Source organism: Lithobates pipiens, unplaced genomic scaffold (assembly GCF_037356315.1).
Source record: "Lithobates pipiens isolate NorthernLeopardFrog02 unplaced genomic scaffold, aLitPip1_a1.2 Scaffold_23, whole genome shotgun sequence".
In the NCBI taxonomy this organism is placed as follows: domain Eukaryota; kingdom Metazoa; phylum Chordata; class Amphibia; order Anura; family Ranidae; genus Lithobates; species Lithobates pipiens.
The window spans coordinates 45,759,034-45,768,945 of NW_027507785.1; the positions used below are offsets into that span (position 1 = coordinate 45,759,034).

The window sequence follows — 9,912 nt, forward strand, 5'->3', positions numbered from 1 at the left end:
CAGCACAGGTCTAAAACTTCAAGGGACAAGGGAATTTAAACTGGAATGGTTGGCAAGTATGAGGCAGCTGCTTTGGGCCCCACAACAATGACAGGGCCCAGGGCAGCTTCCCCTTTTGCCCTGCCTTAAAGACGGCCCTGACTCCATAAATTATCCCCCCCTACAGGCTGGGCTCACACAGGCCGGCTGTGGCTTGGAGCAGGGGGGGGGGGGGCGGTCCGGTTCGTCCTTGTTCTCTGATTCAGGAAAGAATCCGGTCTGAATTTTTGCCTGAATTTGGACCTAAAACAGAGCCAAAGACGCACAGGACCCCGGAGCTGTGTGAACCTGCTCCATTGAGCCTCCGGTTATTGCGAATTGGATGTGGGGAAACCCGCATCCCGTTGGCATAAGTCTGAACCCAGCCTCAGTCTATCATGAATGCTGCTGCCAGACTCATCCACCTTACCAACCGCTTACTGAGCTCTACCCATCTTTGCCAATCCATCTACTGGCCTCGATTCAGTGTCCTCCACCCCTCTCTGCCAATCCCTCTACTGGCCTCCCTTCAGTGTCCTCCACCCCTCTCTGCCAATCCCTCTACTGGCCTCCCTTCAGTGTCCTCCACCCCTCTCTGCCAATCCCTCTACTTTGCCTCCCTTCAGTGTCCTCCACCCCTCTCTGCCATTCCCTCCATTGGCCTCTTCTCAATGTCCTCCACCCCTCTCTGCCAATCACTCTACTGGCCTCCCTTCAGTGTCCTCCACCCCTCTCTGCCATTCCCACCATTGGCCTCTGCTCAGTGTCCTCCACCCCTCTCTGCCAATCCCTCTACTGGCCTCTACTGGAATGGCGTCAAACCTTTACCCTTTAAAATCTCCATAGGCGACATTTAAAAAAAATAATTCTCCAGGTTGCATGTTTTGAGTTACAGAGGAGGTCTAGGCCTTGAATAATTTATCTCGCTCTAACGATCGCAGCGATACCTCACATGTGTGATTTGACCACCGTTTTCATAGGCGGGAGCTGCTCTCGTATGCGTTCGCTTCTGCGCGCGAGCTCGTCGGGACGGGGCGCTTTTAAAAAAAAAAAATTTATCTTTATTTATTTTACTTGATTTTATTTATTTTTTCACTGTTTAAAAAAATAAAATAAAATGGGTCACTTTTATTCCTATTACAAGGAATGTAAACATCCTTTGTAATAGAAAAAAAGCATGACAGGTCCTCTTAAATATGAGATGTGGGGGTCAAAAAGACTTTGGATTTAAATGCAATAAAAAAAAATAAAGAAAATATAAAACAATAAAAAATGTGTCATTTGAAAAAATGACTAGAGAAAAATGTGCCTTTAATGCCGCGTACACACGAACGGACTTTCCGACAGACTAGTTCCGAGGGGGATTAGTCCATCGGACAATCTGATCGTGTGTGGGCTAATCTGATTGTTTTTCAGGAAAAAAAAATCAGACGGATTTAGAAATAAAACATGTTTTCAAATCTATCCGACGGACACAATTCCGACGGACTAAAATCGGGAAAACCGTTCGTCTGTGTGCTGGCTCCCGGCGGACCAAAGACGACGCAAGGGCAGCTATTGGCTACCGGCTGTTGAACTTCCTTGTTTAGTCCCGTCTTACATCATCACATTCAAAACGAACTGACTTTCGACTTTTCCGTTTGTGTGTGGCCAAGTCCGTTCGTTCGGAAAAGTCAGTCGGAACTGTGCCGAAAGTCCGTCGGGAAGAACGTCCGGGCCTAGTCTGCCGGAAAGTCCGGTCGTGTGTACGCGGCATAAGACGTATGGGCGGAAGTGATGTTTTGACGTCGATTCCGGCGTGCTATAGTATGGAGACGGGTGGGGGGCCATCTTCCCCTCACTCGTCTCCATACCCAACCACGGATAGGACCCAATCGCCTCCGCCGCTGCCGGCGGCTCCAGTAAGCGGCGGAGGGCGCAGGAGATCTCGCAGCGAATCCACCACAGAGACCACCGTTATCGTAAACAGAACCGCCAGGTCTAAAGATGGATACCTCGGTTGATATCCATCTTCAAACTGCCGACGTAAATGTACTTGAGCTGGTCGGTATGAGAAGGTCTGGAGCAGATGGTTGGCGGATGGTGAAACGTGTACCTGATATGTTCATCCCTCATCCCTCATTCCCCTCCCCCCCCCCCCCCGAACCCCTTTTTTTTTCTTTATTGTGCATTGGCTTCACTTGCGTTGGGTATTTCATCTTATGTCACACAGATACTTCAATGTGTTTATGTATGTACTAATGTTTTGGCCACGTTGGCTTATATCGATTTATGTACCATGCAAATACTTTTCAATAAAGTTGGTTTTCCAATTAAAAAAAATGTATACATTTCCTTTAGATTTACCTTCAATCATGTAGTGTAAGGGCCGGCCTGATTGCTTACACATTGAAAGCATTTGGGTTTGACCTCATATTATAAGGTTTTGGTAAATCTAGAAGAAAATTGTATAATGTGTGGCCAGCTTTAGATGTAATTGTCCATATAGTAGCCTGCTTAGTTAGCGGGGGGGGGGGGGGGGGGGTATTGTGTTGGGAGGGGGAGGGGAGCATATATATTCCCTCCCCAGGCACATTCCAGCAGTCCTCTGTTTGTGTCCTCCTCCCCTCTGGGCCATCTGCTGGATTTCCTTGCAACCCCTCTCCGTGTCCTCATTAGATCGGCTCTATAATGGTTTTTCCTGAAACTTGTTCTGAGGGGACCCCGGGCCCCAACGGTGATGCCCAGTCTACCGTATGCCTGCTGGATGCAGATGCCACTGATGCGGACCAACCAGGGGGTGAGTACCCAGACTAATGCCACATATCTAGGTATTGCATTTTGTAGTGGGGGGGGGTCTATATATTAGAGCAGCCATTCTCAACCAGGGTTCTGTGGAACCATGGGGTTCCTCCAGAGGTTTCTAGGGGTTCCTTGAGCTGTGGCTGATGGACCACCTATTTGGTGATGTCTACAGAGTTCAAGGTTCAGCACCACTTAGCAAAGCCCAGCAGCATGACACCAAATATCCTTTTTAGCTGTCTTTAAGGGTGGCATTCTGAAGACCACTTTAAGGGGGACATTCTTCCTATTGACCACCAATATAAGGAGAATGGTTCCTATTGAGCCCTGATAATTTGGTTTTGGTTAGGGTTCCTGGAGACATGAAAATTATTTTTGGGGTTCCTCTAGGGTTGAAAGGTTGAGAAAGCCTGTATTAGAGCAATGTTGACCAACTCATTTGGTATAGGGGACCTCAAGTGTGGCCCCTGATGCCACCAAAGGGCCACAGATAATATTTAGTGAGTTTGATTCTATGGGAGTTCTATAGGAGTTGAGGTCTTCTAACTAAGATAATATAGACCCAAGATGGCCGGTAGTAGGAGTTCAGGATGGGCCGTGTCAGCAGTGCTGGCCAACAAAGGGCAGACAGGCCAACCCAGGAACTGTGGACACCTCAGATAAGCTGTGTGCACTGTAAGCTTAGCTTGGAAGACTGACAAAGAGGGCGCTGTAGTATTATTTTAAAACCATTTCCAGTCTCATGGACGTAACAGAAGCGACTGATTTTTTATTTTTTGTTTGGATGAGAACTTGGTGGTTGTTGTAACACCTGATAGCCATATTGCTGCTGTCCCATATTGCCATTAAAGTTGAGGTCCGTTTAAAAAAAAAAAAAAAAAAAAAAAAAAAAAAAAGTCAGCAGCTGCAAACACTGCAGCTGCTGACTTAATAAACACACTCACCTGTCCAGGGCGCCCGCGATGTCGGCCGCCCGAGGCCGACCCGTCCCTCGGCTCTCGGGTCCCGGCGCCGCCATTCCTTGTAAGGGAAACAGGCAGTGGAGTCTTACGGCTTCACTGCCCGTTTCCTACTGCGCATGCGCGAGTCCCGCGGCTACTGCGCATGCGCGAGTCCCGCAGCGCTTTCTGAATGGGACGCGCTGTGTTCTGGAACACACAGTTCCCAGAACACAGCGCGACCCATTACCCAGAAGACGCTGCGACATAGAGAGAAGACAGAAGATCTCGGCGGAGGAGGAAGAGGAAGATTAGGAGAAAGTGCCTAGCAACAGGCATTTCTGGTAAGTAAAGAAAAAAAAATTTTTTCATTTTTTTTTTTTTTATATTTTTTTGTAATTTTTAATATTTTTTTTGTTTTCGGGGTGGCCCTCCACTTTAAGGGAACTAATATACACATTTGTAACTTCCTTCCCTCTGCTGGCCGGCTGGAAATGTAGCAAACCCTCCAAATGGCTGAGATCAGATCATGTGATCACAGCATGGAAACTATTGTTCTCAGTTGGTGAGGGCAGATTGATAGACCACCCATAGACATCAGAGATAGAGGAAAAACAGCCGGCAGCATGCTGTAGGGTCCAATGCTTGTACTACTTTATTATTTCAAGACAAGAACCTCCACCCGGGACAACCTCCTCTAATGCATTTGACCCACACTGGGTTAAAAGGGTCATCTCCAGTATTCAGCCCAGTGGTGGGTGAACTGCATCGGTGGAGGGGGTCCCAGGCATGGATTGTAGTAGCTATCCAGAAATAATAGCATTTTTTTTTTTTAGGCATTCAACTCTACAGTGTGCCGCCGGCTATTTTTCTCCAGGATATGTTGGCCATTCGGGGAGCGGATGAACCCCTGCTTGGTTTTGACTTGAGGGAAATCTTTACTAGTACATAGATATCAGAGGTTGGTCTTTCGGTAGACATCAGAGGACAGTCGAATCTGCCCGTAGGTATTTGAAGATGGTTGGATCCACCCATAGACATCAGAAGACCATTGGATCCACCAGCAGACCTCAGAGAATGATTGGATCTGCTCATAGATTTTAGAGGACAGTTGGATCTGCCAATGGATGCCCGAGATCAGTTGGTTCTACCCATATACATCAGGGACAATAGAATCTGCCTATAGACATTAGAGGACCATTGGATCTGCCATTAAACACCAAAAAAAACAGTTGGTTCTGCCCATAGATATTAGAGGACAGTTGGGTCTGCCCATACACATAAGAGGATCATCAGGTCTGCCCATGGGCACCATAAATCAGTTGGTTCTGCCTACAGAATCCAGAGGACAGTTAGATCTTCCCATAGACCTAAAAAAATATTTGGATCTGCCCAAAGACTCCAGAAGATGGTTTGGTTTGCCCATAGATGTCAAAGAACAGTAGGATTTGCCCATATACCTTAGAGCATGGCTTGATATGCCTACAGACATCAGAGGACCATCAAGGCTGCCTATAGATATCAGAGGACAGTTGGATCTGCCCGTGGATACCAGAGATTAGTTGGTTCTGCCCATAGAATCCAGAGGACAGTTGGATCTGCCCATGGACACCAGAGATTAGTTGGTTCTGCCCATAGAATCCAGAGGACAGTTGGATCTGCCCATGGACACCAGAGATTAGTTGGTTCTGCCCATAGAATCCAGAGGACAGTTGGATCTGCCCGTGGATACCAGAGATTAGTTGGTTCTGCCCATAGAATCCAGAGGACAGTTGGATCTGCCCATGGACACCAGAGATTAATTGGTTCTGCTCATAGAATCCAGAAGACAGTTGGATCTGCCTATAAACCTCACCAAGTCTGCCTATAGATCTTATAAGATGATTGGATCGGCCCAGAGACATCAGAGGATGGTTGGATCAGCCCATAGACATCGTAGGACAGTTGGCTGTTCCCATCAACCTCAAAGGACAGCTGAATCTACCCATAGACATCAGAGGACAGTTGGACTTGCCCATCAATTGCAAGAGATGCCTCACTAGGGCAGGTGGTGCGCAGGCTGAGCTGTGATTCACACTGAATGTATCAACTAGCAGTGGAAATTATCCAGCACAATCGAAAATATCTGAAATGGGTTTATCTTCCATCTGTATGGTTGGAATAGGCAAAACAGACAGTTCAAGGCAGAGATCCTCAAACTACGGCCCTCCAGCTGCTGCCAAACTACACATCCCATGAGGCTTTGTAAAACTCCGACATTCACAGACATGACTAGGCATGATGGGAATTGTAGTTCCTGAACAACTGGAGGGCCATAGTTTGAAGACCCATGGTTCAAGGCCTCAAAGACAGATCACGGTTTTGATATCTGAAATTTATAAAGCCCCCCCCAACACTGATTAGTCTGATTGCCTCATTGATGAAACATTGCTCCTGGCAGTTTGTAAAATGTTCCTCCTTTTTGCCTTAGACCAATGATCCCCCTAAATGGCCCGCTTCCTCCTTCGGGGGCCCCTGCACAGCGCCAGTGTACAGACAGCATGCCCCTCCCCTTAGACCACACCACCGTCTGCCCTAAATTAACTATGGCCTTCTTTATAACTTGTCAGGCCCTAATCTGTGATTGCGTTTTATCGTTTCAGGTTCCGCCCCAGAATGTGTCGTCCACAACGTGCCGGTGAAAGAAATTCCTGCCATTGTGTGGAATTACCCCGACCATCAGTGCAGCAGATATGCGCTTTGCTTGTGGATCTTCTTTTTCACCATCGCTGTTTTTACTGTCCTGGGTAACTTGGCCTTGTCATTGTACATGACGTACCTACACGGTGAGTCCACCATACTTGATCGCAAACTTGTAACCCCTCCGGCAACCGCAGGAAAAGGAGCTGTAGAAGTCAACTGGTTGCTATAGGCCAGTGATGGCGAACCTTGGCACCTCAAATGTTTTGGAACTACATTTCCCATGATGCTCCACTACACTGCGGAGTTCCAGAGCATCATGGGAAATGTAGTTCCAAAATATCTGGGGTGCCAAGGTTTGCCATCACTACTATAGACAACAGCTGCAGTTGGTCAGGTCAGAGTTGTCTCAGAGCCTCACACAGAGCGGAGCAGTAAAGTGCAGTCACTGTACAGGAAGCAGAGCCCGCCTATGTAATGACATCACACCTCTCTCTGATAGGATCACTTATATTGAACGAACCAATAATCAATTGTCTTTATGCTCTGGATTTTTCTCAGTCACCGATTGCCTCTTCTCTCCGCAGTGCACGACAACAAAGAGCTGCAGACGTTGGCAGAGAGATTGGACGCTCAGAGCCAAATCCTCAGACAAATAGTGGCCAATCAGAACATTACTCTCTATAACCCCGGAGCCGGGCTGTGAGCCGGGGGCGGTGTATCCGAGTTCCTCTTTCATCTCTCCACATTGGATCCCCCAAAAGAAAAACATTTTTCCAAACAGCCGGCCACACATCTTCCAACCTGATTGGAGATTGTACGATCTCTGTACAACCTGAACTCTCCATCCAATCAGGGAAAGCCTCCTGCTGTCCGGTGGAGATTTGTCTTTTGTTGCGATCTCCACAATCATCACGGAGAGGACTCAGAGGAGGAAACCTCCGATCATCGCTACATTGTTTTGTAATTATTGTATATAGATGTGTGTTGAGTTTTTAAAAAAAAAAGATTTATTTTTATTGTTTTCTTGTCTCATTGTTTGAAACATAATTTATAATTGAACCACTTGCCACCCCAATTCTGGCATTTCTCTCCTACATGTAAAAATCTTTTTTTTCTTTTTTTATATCAGAGACCCTAAGGAATAAAATGGCAGTTGTTTTTTTTTTTCATGTCATGATGTATTTGTACAGCAATTTTTCAAACATGTTTTTTGGGGAGGAAATACACTTTAATGAATTTTAATGCAAGAAATCAATAGATAGCCCCAAAAAAAAAAAAAAAAATATATATATATATATATATATATATATATATATATATATATATATACCGTAATTATCGGCATATAACATGCACACCAAGTTTAGGAGGGAATTTTAAGGAAAAAAACTTTTAGGAGGAAAGTTTAAGGAAAAAAAACTTACATTTAAATGCCCATCAATGCAGCCTTGTCAGTGTCATTTGCAGCCTTGTCAGTTTTTTTTTGCAGCTTTTCCTTTTAAAAATGGCGTCACCAAGATACAGAGCTGGATGTCCTGTGTATCTCGGCGGCGCTCAGTAGTTCTCAGCAGCTTTCAGCCATTCGTGGCAGCTTTCGGCCACCTTCGGCCATTTGCGGCAGCTTTCACCCGTTCTTGGCAGCTTTCGGACACCTTCGGCCATTCTCTGCAGCTTTCGGCCACCTTCGGCTGTTCTCTGCAGCTTTCGGCCGCCTTTGGCCATTCTCGGCAGCTTATGGCCGCCGAGAACGGCCGAAGGCGCCTGAAAACTGGCGAGAACAGCCGAAGGCGGGCGAAAGCCGCCGAGAAGGGTCGGAGGCGGCTGAAAGCCACTGAGAGCCTCACAATCGCAGGGGGATCGGCATATAACATGCACCCACGATTTTCCCCTGATTTTAAGGTATATATAGATAAAAGATGATGTTACGCCGAGCAAATAGATACCCAACGTGTCATGCTTTAAAATTACACACACTTGTGGAATGACGCCAAACCTACTGTACATAAAAAAATCTGCGTAGGTCACACACTAAAAATGTTTTACAGGTTACAGAATTATTGCTCTCACTCTAACGATCACAGCGATACTTCACATGTGTGGTTTGAATGCCGTGGGCGCGACGGACATATGCATTCGCTTCTGCATGCGCTTTAAATACATATATTTTTTGTTTTGTTTTTTTACACTTTCCCTTTAATTTTTTTTGATCACTTTTATTCCTATTAGGCCGGGTTCACACCACAGCGATGCGGGAACGCCGTTTTCCCGCATCGCATGCCTCCCGCCGGCAGTTCACACTGCCCTATGCGAACGGCTGGGAGTGTCAATGAAATGTTAATGACACCCCCAGATCCGTCCGCATATCGCAGTGCGATCTGCACACTCGCACAGGAATCGGATCGCATGGTGTGAACCCCCATGCGATCCGATTCTGCTGCGGACCAAAAAAAGGGTCCCGTGCGAGTTTGCTGCGGGAGCGATGCGAATTCAGCCATACTATCTGTATGGCTGAACTCGCATTGCACAGAGATCGGATGTGATTTGCACTGCAGTGCGGTGCGAATCACATCCGGATCTCCCCCCGCAGCAGTGTGAACCCAGCCTTACAAGGAATGTAAACATCCCCTGTAATAGGAATAGGGCACGACAGGTCCTCTTCACTGGGAGATCTGGGGTCTATAAGTCCCCACCTCTCTCCTCTATGCTGGATAGCCTGAATCAAAAAATAAATCTCAGGCTTTCCAGCAAAAAAAAAAAAAAAATTGGAAGTGTTTACATCTGCCAGAGCCTGAAGTGACATCATCACGTCATCACGTCACTTCTGTCTTCCAGGGGTCATAGATATTACCAGGAGCCCTCTGGTCCACAGCCAGCTCTATGGTAAACTGCCAGCGGATTGATTCTCCAGCTCCCTGAGTGCATGGGAGAGACTGGAGAAGCACTGGAGGGCAGCGGAAGGAAGGAGGGGGAGGGGGGCGCCCTCTCTTCCTGCCTGTAAAAGCAATCAAGTGGCTAAACAGCCGCTATGATGGCTTTTACACTGTACTAAATCACCTGCTGAAAAAAAAAAAAAAGATATCTGGATGATCCGGGATTGGCTTTGATTGGCTGTTCATTTATAGTAACCAGGAAGCGATGACCTGACATCACTTCCGGTGTGCCCGGATGTCAACGGCGCCATTTAGAAAAAAAAATAAAAAATCAAACGCACCAATCTTGGTGTCTTGAATGCTTTCAAGGGCAGAGGAGGGATTTGGGATCCCCAGATCTCTCCATAAAGAGTACCTGTCACTGTCTATTGCTGTCACAAAGGATGTTTACAATCCTTGTGCTACAATAAAAGTGATGAATAAAAACAAACATTAAAAGCAACAGCGTAAAAAGAAAAAAAAAACAATAATTAGTAATTTAAAAAAAAATATGAAGTGCACTCGCCCAAAAAATAGCGTTTGAAAATACTGCTGCGCAAACGCCGTGTGATGTAAAAAAAAAA

General features: G+C 46.5%; 1 protein-coding gene across 1 annotated transcript; it reads left to right on the forward strand.

Annotated features, from left to right (window-relative positions):
* Positions 1-2,621: 2,621 nt before the first annotated feature.
* Positions 2,622-7,588, forward strand: LOC143926943 (uncharacterized). Its single transcript, XM_077450974.1, has 3 exons — positions 2,622-2,797; positions 6,380-6,562; positions 7,004-7,588. The coding sequence occupies exons 1-3, from the start codon at positions 2,689-2,691 to the stop codon at positions 7,120-7,122; spliced, it is 411 nt and encodes a 136-aa protein (XP_077307100.1). The 5' UTR covers positions 2,622-2,688; the 3' UTR covers positions 7,123-7,588.
* The last annotated feature ends 2,324 nt before the right edge of the window (positions 7,589-9,912 follow it).

Bases quoted from the DNA above. Each gene is read 5' to 3' on its own strand.
- LOC143926943 (XM_077450974.1), top strand. From the start codon at position 2,689: ATGGTTTTTCCTGAAACTTGTTCTGAGGGGACCCCGGGCCCCAACGGT. The intron at 2,798-6,379 runs GTGAGTACCCAG...TTATCGTTTCAG, and splicing joins TGATGCGGACCAACCAGGGG to GTTCCGCCCCAGAATGTGTC. The intron at 6,563-7,003 runs GTGAGTCCACCA...TTCTCTCCGCAG, and splicing joins GTACATGACGTACCTACACG to TGCACGACAACAAAGAGCTG.